Source organism: Epinephelus moara, chromosome 16, assembly GCF_006386435.1.
Source record: "Epinephelus moara isolate mb chromosome 16, YSFRI_EMoa_1.0, whole genome shotgun sequence".
NCBI classification, from domain to species: domain Eukaryota; kingdom Metazoa; phylum Chordata; class Actinopteri; order Perciformes; family Serranidae; genus Epinephelus; species Epinephelus moara.
In genome coordinates, this window is record NC_065521.1 from 30,901,081 (window position 1) to 30,917,977 (window position 16,897).

Consider the following 16,897-nt stretch of genomic DNA (forward strand, 5'->3'; position numbering starts at 1 on the left):
CTGGAGCGAGTCCCTTTCACTTGCTGTGGAGAATAACTGGAAACCAACTGACGACGTCTCGCTTCACAAGACGGCAGACGGTTATTATCCTACTTCAACAAAAAAGTATGTACCCTTGTGTGTTTTTTACATCACCTGAATGTCATCCACCTATCCCTGCTTTACAATGAATCAAATGTTATAATTTCTAACAAATATAAATGAGTTAATAGTTAACGGCAATGGAAGGCTGAAAAGACGAAGCTTACGTAGGTCACCTGAACGCAGCACACGTCACTGCGTCTCACCAACCGTTTTTTTCTTCTACGTGTTGAACAGCTGTTTACTACGATAACACCAAACCAAAAAATACATTCCTTTGCTTTTGCCATTTTTTCTCTGCTTTCATTAAAGTTTAAAGATGTCAGAATATTAATAACACACTCCTTTGTCCCGCCGTTTGACCATTACACCACACAAACAATGCCCCACCGTGTTCCTCTCACTGGGGCCAGACTACACTGTAAACAAGCCACAGTGCTGTGTCATGTCAGTGCTGTTTACCTCATTAAATATCAATTAAAGGGCAACATGTGCGTATAAAAACATTATTTATTTTTGCAATAGAAATTCTGAATCACACAAATGAGGATGGAATTAACAAATAAAACAGACTGAAGAAAAGGTGGCATTGTATACTCCTACCAGGCCCACAGCAACAGAGCTTTAAAGCCAGCGTAACACAGGCTGGGTCTAAACCTCCATGCTGACATGCTATTCAGTAGGCTAAAACAGTATGTGCGATTGTTTTAGTATGTCCAAAATCTTAGTTTGTGAATTGCAGACTATTTCCAATAAAATATTACAGTATGCAAACAAGTCAAGAACGTTTAAATCTAACTGCAAGTATGAAAGCAGTGTAAGATTTCACTTAAAAGCATAATATAGTTTAATGATTATTTTCAAATTACCAGTGGAGCTGAGGTTGGCACAGTTTACCATGGTTATCTGTTTCAAACCATCAAGGAGGGAGGAAGAGACGAAAACAGAAATACTACTGTTTATGTGCACAAAAGTATGTTTAACCACTGTACACATTTTGGGTATGCACTGTGTAGTATGCGATTATGGACACAGCAATAATGGCCAAACTTGGAATTACAACCTCAGGGTTAGTCACTTGATGCCCTTCGTCCCAAAAATACTTTTTCCCATTGACTTACATTGTAAAGGGACATCTGCAAATCAGTGGATACATTTTTTTTTAAGTGTAACAACCCCCCCAAAATAACTCTTTCACTATCAGGATTTGATCCATTCAGTCCAATAACATTTGTTAAGTCCTGAAGAGCCAAATGATTAATTTATTTTATCCTTATTCAAGTTAACAGAGGGCTAAATTAGAGCTTAGCCGCTTGGCTGACAGAAGTTAGCTGCTTGACCGGCCAAAGCCTCTCATGTGCTTGCTCTATGGGAGTCACAATGTGAAAGATCCGGGGAATTTTATAACTAGGAAGTTGAACTTTTTTGGCTTCATGTGCCACACTGCAACTTTTTTTTTTTTTTTTTGATAATTTTTTTGGCATTTTTAAGCCTTTATTTGATAGGACAGACAAGTGTGAAAGGGGGGGAGAGAGAGGGAGTGACATGCAGCAAAGGGCCACAGACTGGAGTCAAACCCGGGCCGCTGCGGCAACAGCCTTGTACATGGGGCGCCTGCTCTACCACTAAGCCACCGACACCCCACCACTCTGCAACTTTGACAGGAATGAACAGGGCCCTGCCTCCAATGCTGTGTCCACTTCTCTTCCATGGTTTCTACAAAACATTGGTTCTTTATTAAACATGTTGATATGATATATATATATGAAATGTACAAAAGTGACACAGTTCAGATTACATGTATATTTGACACTGTAAGGTGGAGGGGATGGTTGTTGGTGTGACACCCAACTAGGTGAGATGGCTGCAGACCACAGTTTAAAACCAACAAACAATAAGACTGTTTTTTAGCAAGACATAAGACATCGGCAGCATTTCCAGCCGTGATTGTGCACTAAAAGCAGGTGATTGAAACCAAAACAGGATCTTTTCCAAACCATAACCAAGTGTTTATTTGTGCCTAAACATAACCACACATTATGGACACACACAAAAAAATTCAATGTCAACATATCCACTACATAATAATGTGCAAATGTTATATATCTGTGGTTTGCAGAAATGTACGATGCCAACATTATCCTGGCGATTGTGTCGCAGCAGAGTCAGTCATGTTTGAGATCTTGTGGTCATTCCTTTAGTTTGAGTGTGGCAAGCTTTTGTTTTAATATGGAGATCTGAAGCTGAAGTTTTTCTCTCTCCAGCAGGAGATTTTCTTTCTGCAGCTTCAACACGTCCGCCTGCAGACTCTCTGTGCCTAGAAAAACACACACAAAAAATACATGTAACAGGCCACTCAAATATGTGTATTATTAATTCAACTCCCAAGAGGGAAAATGTGATGGTATGTCAAATGACAGGGCATTAGTGCCTCACTGTTTGGGTTGGAATATTAAATATGGTATTTTAAAAATGCAATCAAGTAGGCAACAGTAGGAATACTTCAACTTGTGTCAGTAGACAGAGCTTCTATCTTACAAGCTGATGTGTTGTTATTGTCAACAAATCATATGACAAGACCATATAAAGTGTCTGCATTACTTCCTCTCTCAAAACTTAACGACTCCCCTGGCCTGTGTTCTCAGCCCCGAGCCAATTCATTCCTACAGAACATGAATATGCACTTCATGTTTTTTTTTAAAACTACATACTCTCCTAAAATAGCTAGACACTGTAGTCATACTTAAAGGGAGAAAACAATGTGTTTGTTGCTAACAGTTTTCATTGGATTTGGTGCTCTAGTGAGTGAGGCTGTGTGTGTGGGCTTGACTGTAACTACTGTGAGTTTTTAATAGTGTTTACACAACACTGAAAGGCAGAGAAAAGTAACTACAGAAACAGTTTAGTTGAGAAAAAGGGGTTTGTGGTTTGAATAGCCCAGCAAACTTCTCACAAATACACAAGTTGCAAAATTGTATGCCTATTATAATCATCATTAATAAAGATGTTACATAAAACCTAATTAGATAAGGCATGTGTTGACATTGACAATACATTTAAATGCTGTGTAATTCAAATGCTGTTGGTTTAACCAGAAAATATGAATTCCACTTGTGTGGGGTTGAAGAGACAGCAGTTACTGCTAATGTAGCTAAACCAGCTGCCTTTTAGCCTAGCAGGATTAGCCTATTTGTGTTAGCCAACTTTTCAGAATTCATTATGATTAGATTTAGCTAATATCATATTCATGTGGTGAACCAACCTCTAAGAAGTAAGACGATCAGAATGACTTTTTCCAATTATAGGAAACTGGAGGGTTAAATAGCTTTGGCTCTCACCACAGCTAACTAGTTGTTGTTTTTTTTACCTCAGTTTTACAGTCCTTTCAAATGTTACATGCTGTTTTTAAACACTTTTTTGTGGCATAATGATTTTTATACGGTTAAATAGATACAAAAAAGATTCTGGTCTTGCTATTTTCCAACCTCAACAGTATTTTCGCATAGTTCAATGGTGTTCATTATGTCTTTAGATTCTGATAATAACTTTAGTTGTTCTTTTATCTCAGACATGTGTTAGGATGTTACATACCTCGACATGTTTTCCTTCCTCAGAAGTATCACTTGGTGGTGGATGTGATAAAGACACGTTACAACAACCACCCAGTGACACTTCTGAGGAAGGAAAACATGTCGAGGTATGTAACATCCTAACACATGTCTGAGATAAAAGAACAACTAAAGTCAGTATTTTCCCATGTTTTTATGTCTAAGTGATCAATTGGAGCAACATTTTTTGAAATTGGTTCAGTATTGTGTGAGACTGTCAAACAGGCTGCAATTTAATCCATACAGGCAACAGAGCACTGTCAATTTACGTCCACTAAGAGTGCTTGTTTTTGCCACTTACAGGCTCAGATTGTTATTTAAGTATCCAACAACATTATGGAAAGGACCCCAGTCATAAATTGATCATAGCAACAAGTATCTGTGTGTCCAAGGCCTGGTAGGATCAATTCAGTGCTGTTTTTGGTCTTTTAATGAGACTTGGAGAAATTACAAAATATATAGAGTTATGAGACCTGACCTTTAAGCGCCATCATGCAAATTTTGTTGTCAGCACAAAGGTAGCATTGATCTGTCACAAAATTAGGAAGTTCCAAATTCAAAGCACGTGCTTTTTAAAAATAGGGCCCCTCAGTAAATCTCTGAGCTGTAAATTTGTTTTACAAGAAATTCCAAGAATTCCCTTTCATCTTTTGCACCCGTCTTCCAGAGAGCCCCCACTGCACTGTAAAATGTTAAAAAAAAAAAAAAAAAAAAAAAAAAAAAAAAGTACATGTATGTCAGCTCTTGTCCCAGATACTTCACTCCACGTCTGTCTGTGGCAGGATAGAGAAAATAACAGTTTAGCTCTTAACCTGTGACAGCTCTGTTACCTGATGCCTGCCGGGTTATGTCACATTTTCGGCAGGTCTTTGTCTCCCAGAAAGGAGCAGCTTTGCATAACTCCACCTCGACAGGGTAGTGGTCGCTCACCCTCAGGGCCTGTGGGAGGGTACGTATACTGAGTGAGGAATGTTGCCACAGAACAGTGAAAAAAAGCCATAGACCTTTTCAAACTTGACACCATAAACATTGTGAATGGGTCCCTTGGACTTCAATGCAGTAGCTGACAGGAAGTCTCACATGCCATTATGTGAGGCTTTTTAGTGTGTCTCAAACCTTATTATGAAAAACATTGTAAATTCATTGCATATTATTCCCAAAGAAATACTGCTCCAGCAACCCCCGTGACCCTAAACAGGATAAGCTGTTACAGAAAATGAATGAATGAATGAATGAATAAATAAAACTACTCTTTGTTGAATGACAGTACACATTGGGACGTATTGCATAGCATGCGATTTCAGATGCAACAGTAGTTAACAGGGACCAAAGTTGTTGCCATGGCAACAGAACAGGAGTAAAAAGGTGTAGAGCAGAACGTGCTGGTTATGAGGGACAACTCACCATTTCTTCTGTCATAGCAAACTCTTTGTGGAAATTGAATGGCTTGGCTGAGTTTGGCACGAAGGCTGCCAGCATATCGTCTCCATACACAACAATCCTGTGTTATATTAATTCATTCCATTAATTCATATGTAATGACAATATGTACAGTTTTAACCTGTTAGACATGATGCTGCCACAAAATAAATCCTTCTCCTCTGGAACTGCATGAATAGACTTTATTAGTGAACACTCGCCGGTCGTAGGTGTGCTCGTTTGATGTGTTTGCAGTGGTGTCCACGTCGTCACCAATCAGCCAGTGGAAGTTCTTGTCACTGCGAATACGGATTTCCTTCATCTCCTTATTGGTGAGGTACACGCCATCTGCATTGAAATCCCCCAGAATCATTATGTTCTGGAGGAAATCAGAAACAGCTATATCAGTGTGTGTAAAAGTTGTGCTATCCAATCAGAAGTGGCCATGTTACAACATTAGTAAAAGGTCATTTATGGACTGTTTTAAACTTGGCAGCATAAACATTGTAATAAACGGGTCCCTAAACAGTCCTTTGTATTTCCTTTTTGAATGTTTTGCATTGTGTGTGAATGACATCAGCTAACAGCAAGTAAACATGGACCCAAGCAGTTGCCTAGCAATGCAGTTTCAGTGAGCCGTCTATAGGCCATATAATTGGTGTGATTTCTCAGGTTTGAGAGTATGCAACCCAATCGCCAGATTAGATGTTGGCATTGTACTTTTCTGCAAACCATGGATATATAACATTTGTGCATTATTAGTTATGTTAGAACTTTGTGTTTCTTTATGTTTCACCAAAACTGTGGTTATGTTTATTATTTATTTTTTATGTTTCTTTATTCCTTATCTCATTGACGTTATCAATCTGCTGTTATTTTCTCTATCTTCTTCGTCTTGAAAGGCGCCTTATAATAAAATGTAATAATATTATGTTTAGGCAAAAAGAAACACTTGGCTATGGTTTGGAAAAGATCATGTTTTAGCTTAAAAAAAACAGCTTTTAGTGACACAGTCTCCACTGAAAATGCATCAGATGTCTCAGTAAAACAGCTAGTTTTGGTAGTACAATCACAGCTGGAAATGCTGCAAACGTCTCATCAAAAAACACCAAAAAACTAAAGTTTTTGTTGTTTATTGGTTTCAAACAGTGGTCTGCAGCTTGGCAACTGTCTTGTGATGTGGCACAAAAATCTGGAAATGCTGCCAGAGCACAGTCTCACTCCAAATTTTGTCGAAATCTGGCACTTGGGCAGTGACTTGTGGCATCAGAAACCAACGAAGAAATGCGTCCTTTAACGTTGGCATGATACACAGAAAGTTGCTGTTATAGTTTAACAGCAACAGCGCCTGGTGGCGTCAGGGGGAAACGTGGCGGGACAAGGGCGAAAGTTAAGGCCGCGAAAGTCCGAGTGGGGCGGGCAGCTGGGGTGGTTGATGGTTCCAACAAATACTGTCACTCGACAGAGTGGTGTTCGCTTCCCCTAAGATCCTAAAGCCAAATCCTGTTCTTTTTCCCTAAACCTAACCATGTGTGTTTGTTGTTGAAGAAAAAAAAAAGTAATTTGCGTTGTTGTACCAACGTAGTGCGTTTATTTTGAAAGAGACTGTATGTAAATGTTAAATTTCCTGTTAAAACAGATGTGTATCTTGAAAAAAGAGAACCTGATATGGTGTCCCAGAACGTCAGCAACCAACGCTCCCAGGGGGTACCTTGTACGTCGTATGTGGACGTGGAAGGTCCATGACCAAACGTCAATATGTGATGAAGTTGGAGTGAGAATGTGTTGGCTGCCAATGTCTCGCTAAAGAGCACCCAAAAATCAACCACATTTGTTTGTTGGTCTAGATCAGTGGTCTGCAGCTTGGCCTCTCACCTAGGTGTCGCACCATCCAACATCCCCTCTGCCTTCGGGTGACAAAGTCAGCTCATGTTCATGGAATCAGAACTATGTCACTTTAGATACGCTAATATGCAAATGTGACGTATTTGTGGTTTGCAGTAACGTATAATCCCAATATTTCCTTCTGGCGTCTTTGGCTAGAGTATGACATGCTAATAGGGGCGGCTTTAATTCTTGTGCACCAGGAACTCAATAAAGCACTTCATTCAGGTGACACCGTGGTGCTGAAACACTGGAACAGGATGAGGCAACTCACATCAGTTTTCCACTTGTCTTTGACCACCAGGACGACCTCATACAGCTCATCCAGCTCTTTCTCTGAGTCCCAGGGTTTGGTGTGGACCGGGATCAGCACTATATCTTTCAGCACTGCAACCATAAACAGCTCTTTGAGCCACAAATGTTCGTCTCTCCCGTAACATGCCCCATCACGATATTTCATGCACGTGTGGATGTACACACCGGACGCTGACAGACTCGATAAACCTGCCCTGAGCTCCTTTGAGTGACATGTCAAACTAAATGAGACTCATTCACCTTCAGAAAAACAAACAAGTCCATTTATAGACATGACTCAGACACACCTAGGATGAGGTATTGTTTAAAGAATTAAAATACTAGTACCAATATAGTACTTCATTTAATTACTTTTCTTTCAATACACATTATGTGGGTATCAAATTCATCGTGTAAGCACAGCACAGGGTGTATAGGTTGTAGCTGCTGTGATAATGGGCCAATCACATGTTGCATTAAATCAAAAAACACTTGCCATGATTGTTTGCAAGAGAAGCCATACAAATAGTCAGACATTTTGATACTACTTGGTACCGGGTTATTTCTGTCGATACCTTTAAGGAAGGGGTTCCCAACTAGTGGGTTGCGTGTTCATTCTGAATGAAACTCAGGTGACTTGAACCACTGCCTTAAAGGAATCAAGCACCAACACCCATCCTTAGACAAACTGCAGATATCACAGAGAAAATGCTGATATATACAGATATCTGTAGCTCCCTGTTGTTCCTTAAGCTCCAGATAAAGGTCCAGTGCGTAGGATTTAGGGGGACATATTGGCAGAAATGGAATATAATATCATAAGTGTGTTTACGTTGGTGTATACTCACCTGAAAATAAAGGTGGTTGTCTTTTCTTTACCTAAGATTCAGCCGTTTATATCTACATAGGGAGCAGGTTCTGGTTTGCACTGCCATGTTTCTACAGTAGCCCAGAACGGACAAACCAAACACTAGCTCTAGATAAGGAAAAACACTGATTTCTAACATGAAACTGTTTTATTCAGTGTTTTTACCATATTTAATTACTGGCTCTGTTTGTGTTGGAGAGGAGGAGGCGTCTGCGGATAGTTCAGCTCCCAATGAAAACCTCCTGAACAACAAACACTGAAGGAATCCTAACCGGGAGCTTGTGCTTGGCACACAGGAAAGTATTGCTTACCGCTAAGTCCTACACACTGCTCCTTTAAGACTGACCTGTGTTGTGTGGTTTGAAGTGGAGAATATATGGCTCTCTTGCAAAAGCATCCACATCGTTCACCTGGTTGTCTTCATATTGATAGCAGTCGATCAGGTCAACGACGTCATCCCTGCGTGTGAGACAAAAATGTCTTTCAGTGCAGCTGTTTCATGGTTACGTTAGAAAAGTATAACAACGTGGTGATGTGATTTGATCTCACCTGTACAGAAACAAAAACTGTTCCTTGTATCTGTTTCTCCCCAGGCGGGTACTGAGCTGCAGAGTGTAGTGATGGGTTGTGTTGACTCTGATAGGACAGCAAAGGTAAGCAGACATGTAGAAAAAAAAAAGCAACATCAACAGTCTTCAGAAATATCAGAAAAGGTAAACGCACCTGTTCAGTTCTGTCAAGAATAGTCTAACAGAAGCTCCGCTCACATCCACCACCTCCAGAATCAGTATGATGTCATATCGAGACACAATCTATAAGCATCAAACAGACAAAAGAGGACACATTTTAGCCTTTTGGTTAATGTCCTTCAGGCTTTTTTGTGACAGCTTCATCAAGGAAGGCTACAATTACAAAGGTATGTTTAAGCAGTAATTTTCACACCTCCATTATTCCTTGTTCCTTCTTGGCTGTTTCCCAAAAATCACATCAGCAACGCGAACCAAGCATTCCCAAAACTGAACCCTCACCACCTTAATTACTGATCTGTCACTGATAAAGTTTTTGCCAATGAGATGCGTCTTACCTTAACCAGAGTTGACAGGACGTCTGGATCTGCGACTTTAGTCAACCCAAACCTCTGCACGTTGAACGCAGCAATCTTCATGTCTGATAAGAGAAGAGCTAACAGAGACATTTAAATTAGTGTAAAATACTTTTATAAAAGTATTCAGCATTGTTTTAACACACAAACACACTCACACAGTCTGACGCAGCTATTTTTCTCCCAGCTTTACTTACAAAGATGGGACAGTGTCAGAGGCACACAGTGTTGACACCCGGTTGTACAAGAAATTTCTTTTCTCTGCAGTTGTTTTTTTAAAGGAGGACGATGATTGGATGATCACTTTCAAAAGGGAGAGAGAAGAATGTAAGAGAGAAAGAATTTTTGACACAAGAGGACAGCCCAGTTTTTTTGTTTGTAACTGACTGCCACCAACATTATTTATGACATTTAACTTTATGTCTGTAGCAAAAAATTCAAGATTCTGTCACTCTACTTTTAGTTGCTACAAAAAAGGACAGGTTAAAAACTGGAACACATTTATAAATATGCCTAAATAGTTGAAAACCATGTCATTCATTTTTCCGTGACCACTTATCCTGAACAGGATGGGTGTTCTTGAGGTAATCCAGCTTCCTCCCACAGTCCAAAGACATGCAGGTTAATTGGTGACTCTAAATTGCCCGTAGGTGTGAATGTGAGTGTGAATGGTTGTCTGTCTCTATGAGTCAGCCCTGTGATAGTCTGATGACCTGTCCAGGGTGTACCCCTCCTCTCGCCCAATGTCAGCTGGGACAGGCTCCAGCTCCCCTGTGACCCCTTCAAGGATAAGCGGTTACAGCAAAATGAATTACATGGTTTTCTACTATTAAGCCACATTTTCTTGTTAACCTAATTATTATCTACAACAGTAGTTCTATACCTTTTTCATGGGAAGGACCCTTAAAGTGATGACACATTAGGTCATGGACCCCAATTTAGTAAGATTATGCTTCAGGGGCCTCCATCTGAAAAAATATTTTGGTTGTAAGATATGATTAAGACCAGAATTCTACAGTTGTCAACTCCAGATGATCAGAATAGTCAATAGTAAGACAAGGTAAGGTAAGGCAAGGTAAGGTACAAGACAGTACAATACATATCACAGAATCCAGAATCACACACTGTCAGGGGTAAAGATTAAGATAAGCGATCGCAGACAAAACAAAGGATGACCTGTAACGCTTAGTGCTGCATCTAGGGAGGCAAACACTCCGCCCTGATGGAAGCATCTGAAACATGGAGGGGATGTTGAGAGTCTGAGACAGTAGACCGAGCTTTAGAGGTGACCCTCTCTTCATACAGATGTTGTAGGTTATTAAAAGTAACACCAGAGATCTTGCAGCACAACTTTCACCACCACTTTTTCCAACTTGTTCTTGTTTTTAAGGCTCAGATTACCAAACCAACAGACAATGTTAAAAGAAAGAGACTCCAAAACTCCTCAGCTTCCTTAAAAAGCATAGGCACTGGTTTGCCTTCTTACGGATGCTGTCAGTGTTCACGTCAAAATTCAACTTGTCATCTAAGACAGCGCCCAAATACTGCTGCACTACCGCCACCAGCTCCCCTTTGATTACACATTGGTTTACAGCATACAAAATCCCCATCGATTACCAACCGACCGTTAGCATTACATCTTTGGATCATTTTTCAGTTTGATTTGTTTTTGATGTTAAAAAAATAAACTGTGTGTGTGTGTGTGTGTGTGTGTGTGTTTGTGTTTGTGTTTATGGGTGGGGGCGGGGTTCAGATGGAGCTCCCTGAAGCACAGACTTATCAGATCGGGACCATGACCTCATGTGTATCAAATAAGGGGTCCTTCACACAAAAACGGTTGAGAACCAGTTCTACAGCATATTATTGTCATCCTTTTGTGACCCGAGTTTCTCATGAAGAGCTTGTCACAGTCCTGCAGGTTAAATCAGCTGAAACATACTCACTGTATTCACTACACGACTGTAGCCTACAAGACAATCTCATCTGGGCATAAAGCCAATGCAAATATTTATTGTGATTCTACACATGCTTTAATTTATCATGATTTTGGCTCCTGATGGCTTCTTGGATCACCGCACTGACTCTCCAGACCCAGTGCTCACCTCATGTAAATATTTTGAATGTATTGCTTAATGGCAGCACACCTGAAGAAGACGCAGAGCAGGCCTGAATTCCAGCGTTACGACAGAGGCAATGCAACCTTTACAGCGGGGGCAGGTGGGAGAGCGTGTGGCATGTGTCAGACTGGTTTACCCACATTGGGGAGTGGCGTAGCATCACTATCGCACCACGCCCAGTCCTGACTAAAAACCCACAAGATAGAGAGATGCTCAACAGAGCTCAACCACCACCGGACCCTCTCCATCCTTTCCAGAGGTGAGATCTCCACCCAGCACCACCATGAGTCTGAGGAACACGCGCCCCACCCGCCAAGGACTACGTGTGAATCCAGGGAGCTTCAGTAGCCTGTCCACCGGGTCCTACTCCATTCCGAGGATCAGCAGCAGGGTTAACCATGCGACCTCAATTACACCTGTGACTGTCAACGAGAGCCTGCTCGCCCCACTGAAGGTAGACATAGACCCCAACGTCCAACTTGTTCGCACCAAGGAGAAAGAGCAGATCAAGACTCTCAACAACCGTTTTGCCTCATTCATTGATAAGGTAAGAGGAAATTTCACTAAAACCCTCCCTGGTGGGTGCTGAGTGTCAGATTCAATTCATTTGAACTGATATTTAATGACTTATTATCTCACACGGCTGGTGCATCCTTCTCGTGCCACAGGTAAGATTCCTGGAGCAACAGAACAAAATGCTGGAGACCAAGTGGCAGCTGCTGCAGGCACAGACTGCCACCCCCTCCAACATTGAAATCATGCTGAAATCCTACATCACCAACCTGCAGAGGCAGCTGGAGTATCTCAACAATGCCAAACAATCACTTGATGTGGAGAACAATGCCATTCACAAAAATGTGGACGACTTCAAGACAAAGTAAGAAAGAGTGTTCTACCGTTTTTTCCCCCCCGTTAAAGGGTTTTTTTTGGGGAGTTTTTCCTTATCCGCTGTGAGGGTCATAAGGACAGAGGGATGTTGTATGCTGTAAAGCCCTGTGAGGCAAATTGTGATTTGTGATATTGGGCTTTATAAATAAAATTGATTGATTGAATTGAATTGAGTTGTGAAAAAAAAAACGCCTGAGCCACTATTAAAGTCTGGGAATGAGAGTGGCGGTTAAGGCATGTGGTAATTAAATGGAAACTGATAAGATCTGTGTGGGTAATCTGATATTTGTGGGGCTGTTTCAGGTATGAGATGGAGATCAGCAAGAGGAATGATATGGAGAATGAGTTCGTTACGCTCAAGAAGGTATGGTATGCGCAGATGAATGGTGCGTTCTTTAAAGTTAAGAAAAGCCAGATTAAGATCTTTTGTATAGACACATTATATTTATGCTTGTTGGGCCACAAAACTCTCAAGTGTTGCTACAGTTATGATAAAATAATCTTCAAGCCACACATTTTGAACGTGTCTGAAAAATGCAAAAGCTTAAACATTGAGAAAAGGTTTGTTTTTTGCTGCCTGCCTGCAGGATGTGGATGCAGGCTATTTGTCCAAGGTGGGTCTTGAGGACATGGTCGCTGGCATCAGGGATGAATTTACCTTCCTCAAGGCTCTGTATGATGAGGTACATCACCATACACCAAACATAAGAAAAAATACATAGCTTGTGACCTTAAATCCTGATTTCTGAATTCTTACTGTTGCTGTATCAAGGAGGTGCGTGAGCTGCAGGAGAGCTTGAAGCAGACCTCTGTGGTGGTGCAGATGGACAACTCCCGTGCCCTGAACATGGACCAGATCGTGGCTGATGTTAAGGCCCAGTATGAGGACATCGCTAGCCGCAGCCGTGAAGACGCTGAAAGCTGCTACAAGAACAAGGTAAAGAACTAAAATAAGAAATAACTAGAGACCATCAAGTCTTTAAACTGCTTTACATCCGGTGTCCCTGCTCGGACCACACCCATCTTGGAACTCGGCCTTCACTGTGATCTCAACTTCACACCAGCTGAGTATCATGACCCTGGGGCGTGAAGTGTGTATGTACAGCGGTGGAAAGTAACTGGCTACATTTACTCAAATACTGTACTTGAGTACAATTTTGAGGTACTTGTGCATGACTTTTGTATCTCCATTTTATGCTACATTATACTTCTACTCAACTACATTTTAGGGGTTAATGTCATAGTTTTTACTTCATAAGATTTATATGACAGCTTTAATTACTAGTTATAATTATATCTATTATTATAGGTTAAGGTACCCAGCAGTATATAAAGTAATTCAAATTAGCTCCACCTTTACCGGCTGCAGCATTAATGTAGTCAACACATTAATGCATCAGTGATTACAATCCAGTACTATAATATATATTATTGTGTAACTGGCCATTTCACACAGAGAGCACTTTTACTCTTGGTACTTTAAGTGTATTTTGATACTAATACTTTTGTGCTTTTATTTAAATTAAGCTTTGAATGCAGAACTCACAACAGAGTGCGCAATGGCCCCTTTCCTACTTCCCACCCCCCTGCTTCCCACCCCCTTGCTCCAACCGCACACATCTTCAACCTTGGCCTTTATTTTAATCTCACCTACACACCTGTGAAGTGTTGTGACTGTATCTTGCATGGTTGCAACACACAGACAGACAGATACACAGACAGACAGACATAAACACCTGACAAAATACTCAAAACAGCTTCTGTGGTAGTTCCCCCAACAATTAAGTGCCACCGGGACCACATTCATCCATGATGACACAAACAACAATACCAGCCATACCTATGTTGTTACAGCTGGTGATTACATGTCGCTGTGTATGTGATAAAATCTGTAGTAAAACAAGTTTCTCTTTAAAACTAGAAACATAAATCTACTGCAATACCCCGTCTTTATAACAGGAACCACCCTCGTCAAAGTTGATAACTACTAATCTCACATCTTGGTTTCTCTGTCTGATCTCTGCTGGTACCAGTTTGACCAGATGACTGCTGAGGCCAACCAGTATGGCAATGAGCTGCATAACACCAAGGGGGAAATATCTGAGCTCAACCGAATGATCGCCCGCCTGGAGAATGAGATCCAGGCTGTAAAGGCACAGGTGAGTAAAGTTTATAGAGCGACTGATATGTTGAAAGTTAAAGGTGTGGTTGTGTAAAAAATGTATAAAAATTATTTTTTTTGTTGTAGCGTACCAACCTTGAGAGACAGATAGCTGAAGCGGAGCAGCGTGGGGAAGAGGCTGTGAACGACGCCAAAGCTCGCCTCAAGGACCTGGAGCTGGCTCTGCAGAGGGCCAAGCAGGACATGGCTCTGCAGCTCAAAGAGTACCAGGAGCTCATGAATGTCAAGCTGGCCTTGGACATAGAGATCTCCACCTACAGGAAACTGCTGGAGGGAGAGGAGCAAAGGTGAGTTGCATTGGTAGATCTTAGCAGTGTTAAGTTTACATCTCACTGATCAAAAGAGAATTTAGGCTTTTAAGGTGAAAAAAAGTCCAAGTTAGGCTCAAACACTTCTGAAAATGTCATTTATTTTGATAATTATCAGTTTAAGGTCACAGCTTCAAACAGTTTCCCACCAGTTTAGCACCACACTCCTACATTATCAGACACAACATGTGCAGTTAAAAAAAAAGGTCAATATAGATGCAGCAGAACTGCCATCCTCACATTCTTTTAACTTGTTAACCAAGGACACTATAACTTTTATAGTGTCCTTGGTTGAAACTTGGTGCCTACATTAACCACAATGCAATTCAGTGCCTGACAGCTGGGTCAGAGATTCTGCCTGTTGCACCTCATGAATTTGTAATTGTTAGGGGAAAACTACTGAACATGTGTTTGTAGATTACAATACATGCCACTTCTTTTTGGTTTTACTTACAGAGGAACCTTTCAAACGTTTTGAAAAAGATATCACACTAACAAAGATAGGTATATTATTCAATTTCTCAGCTAATGACAAGTATATATTTTACCAAAATATTATAAACATAAAGTGATTTGGCTTAAAATAGTACCCTTCTTTTATATTTTTAAAGATGCTGATTTTAAAACGTACTTGGCTACTTTTGAAATTAAAAATGTGCAAAAACTATTTAGACATTTCATTCGTTCAGTGGACCTAAAGGTTTTTGTTTTTGTTGTGTTGCTTTCTCTTCCCTGCATTTTTAAACTGTTTTTTAATATGAAAAATATTTTATGCAATGTCTGTAATCAAAATCTGAAACACACTTTCTCCATGTAATAATTGCCCGGCCAACATTGATTGGGTATTGCGGAGCGAATTGGTCGCTGATGTTCAGATTTTTCAACTCTCGCGAATAAGCGAATGATGCAAATCGCGCTACTCACTTAATTCAGGCCACTCAATTGGTGCCATTCACATTGTGTCCATCACGTCCATTGTGCTGCCCATTGAGAATTTGTGTCTATCCGTAATTTATTAGCGCAAATTGATTTATTTACGCCCGGTGTGAACACAACATAAGTCTTTTCTCTTGTAAAACTTGAGATAAAGCAAAAATCTCACCCGTTTCACTTATTCAAGTTAGCTCTCTTGTGACGAGTCGTCTTCGCATCAGCGGATGAGATTATATGGACATGAGTAACAAGTTTATGAGGCTAATCCGGTTATGATCATATTCGGGATATGGTACGTGAGCACAGAGAAATCAGGTGATTCACTTTCTGCAGATACATCCTTTCAGAGTACTCTATTCAGGTTTCTCATAAATGGAATACGGTGTTTACATCCTCAAACACATAAACGGGATACTCGAAAAACTGGATCATAAGCGTGTTATTCGTGTCCGTGTAAATGCACTCTTTGTGGGGTGCTGAACTGAAATGGGCTCATTGCTGCCCCTGAGGCTGAAGGGCGAACAACAGTGTTTTTCCTCCAGCAGCCACAGGGGGCAACAATGAGCCCATTAAACACCATGCTCCACACTCAGGAACAAACATACACAAAACCTGTGAACAGGCTTTGATGTGTAAAATAATTTGAGATGTTTTAACATTGCTAACACATCAATAATTACACTATCATGTATTTTAAATTAATTTCCTGCTCTCTCTCCAACAGAATTGGACACGACTCTGTTGTCAACATCCAAACAGTGCCCATCAAAAGTAAGTACTTTTAAAACTGAAGATAACCCCAGTATTACCACTAGCTTTAGCATTGTTATTACAGCTTACAGTGTGTGTGATTTTTCTACTGTTGTCTCCACAACAGCCGTCCAGGTTCAAGTACAACGGCCGCGAAGGCCAAGTGCAGTTCTCATCAAGACAGTGGAGACCCATGACACGTACACCTCTACTCAAAGCAGTGGAGCAACCCTAAAGACAACTGTCCAAAACTAAGCCAGAAAAACCACAGATTCACCTGCTGGATCACTCTGGCCCTTTAGCTTTAACTTTAATATTCATCTCTTTGTAATCTACAATAAGCCAACTGCACTGACAAGCCAAATGTGTGTTATTTGTTTATTTTTTTCTTCCTGTTCTTCCTGTTACATTTATTAACTTCCTGTGTGTACAATAAAGATGTACTCAGCTGCATGATCATGTG

At 40.7% G+C, this 16,897-nt stretch overlaps 2 protein-coding genes across 4 annotated transcripts; one reads left to right on the forward strand and one right to left on the reverse strand.

The window, feature by feature from the left end:
* Window positions 1-13: 13 nt before the first annotated feature.
* On the forward strand, window positions 14-16,887 carry LOC126402160 (keratin, type II cytoskeletal 8-like). Of its 2 annotated transcripts, none has more exons than XM_050063887.1 (10): window positions 14-105; window positions 11,396-11,920; window positions 12,042-12,250; window positions 12,565-12,625; window positions 12,849-12,944; window positions 13,034-13,198; window positions 14,295-14,420; window positions 14,510-14,730; window positions 16,409-16,455; window positions 16,562-16,887. In XM_050063887.1, the coding sequence occupies exons 2-10, from the start codon at window positions 11,657-11,659 to the stop codon at window positions 16,687-16,689; spliced, it is 1,317 nt and encodes a 438-aa protein (XP_049919844.1). In that variant the 5' UTR covers window positions 14-105; window positions 11,396-11,656; the 3' UTR covers window positions 16,690-16,887. The 2 variants fall into 2 exon arrangements, with proteins under 2 accessions (XP_049919844.1, XP_049919843.1); XM_050063886.1 differs by lacking the exon at window positions 14-105 and adding an exon at window positions 11,014-11,174.
* Window positions 1,800-9,751, reverse strand: LOC126402161 (deoxyribonuclease-1-like). 2 transcript variants are annotated; one of them, XM_050063889.1, is made up of 10 exons: window positions 9,415-9,751; window positions 9,239-9,336; window positions 8,878-8,966; window positions 8,704-8,790; window positions 8,501-8,613; window positions 7,267-7,379; window positions 5,330-5,487; window positions 5,094-5,190; window positions 4,520-4,628; window positions 1,800-2,398 (listed from the first exon to the last, which is right to left on the reverse strand). In XM_050063889.1, the coding sequence occupies exons 2-10, from the start codon at window positions 9,317-9,319 to the stop codon at window positions 2,271-2,273; spliced, it is 975 nt and encodes a 324-aa protein (XP_049919846.1). In that variant the 5' UTR covers window positions 9,320-9,336; window positions 9,415-9,751; the 3' UTR covers window positions 1,800-2,270. The 2 variants fall into 2 exon arrangements, with proteins under 2 accessions (XP_049919846.1, XP_049919845.1); XM_050063888.1 differs by lacking the exon at window positions 9,415-9,751 and having other exon boundaries at window positions 9,239-9,349.
* Window positions 16,888-16,897: the final 10 nt, after the last annotated feature.

What these genes read in the sequence shown, in the direction of transcription:
- LOC126402161 (XM_050063888.1), bottom strand. Translation starts at nt 9,349, where the DNA reads ATGTCTCTGTTAGCTCTTCTCTTATCAGACATGAAGATTGCTGCGTTC. An exon ending in CAGTTTTTGTTTCTGTACAG is followed by an intron (nt 8,614 to 8,703) that starts GTGAGATCAAAT and finishes TCTCACACGCAG; the next exon opens with GGATGACGTCGTTGACCTGA. An exon ending in CATAACCCGGCAGGCATCAG is followed by an intron (nt 2,399 to 4,519) that starts GTAACAGAGCTG and finishes GTGTTTTTCTAG; the next exon opens with GCACAGAGAGTCTGCAGGCG.
- LOC126402160 (XM_050063887.1), top strand. Translation starts at nt 11,657, where the DNA reads ATGAGTCTGAGGAACACGCGCCCCACCCGCCAAGGACTACGTGTGAAT. An exon ending in TCAAGGCTCTGTATGATGAG is followed by an intron (nt 12,945 to 13,033) that starts GTACATCACCAT and finishes TGCTGTATCAAG; the next exon opens with GAGGTGCGTGAGCTGCAGGA. An exon ending in AAAGCTGCTACAAGAACAAG is followed by an intron (nt 13,199 to 14,294) that starts GTAAAGAACTAA and finishes TGCTGGTACCAG; the next exon opens with TTTGACCAGATGACTGCTGA.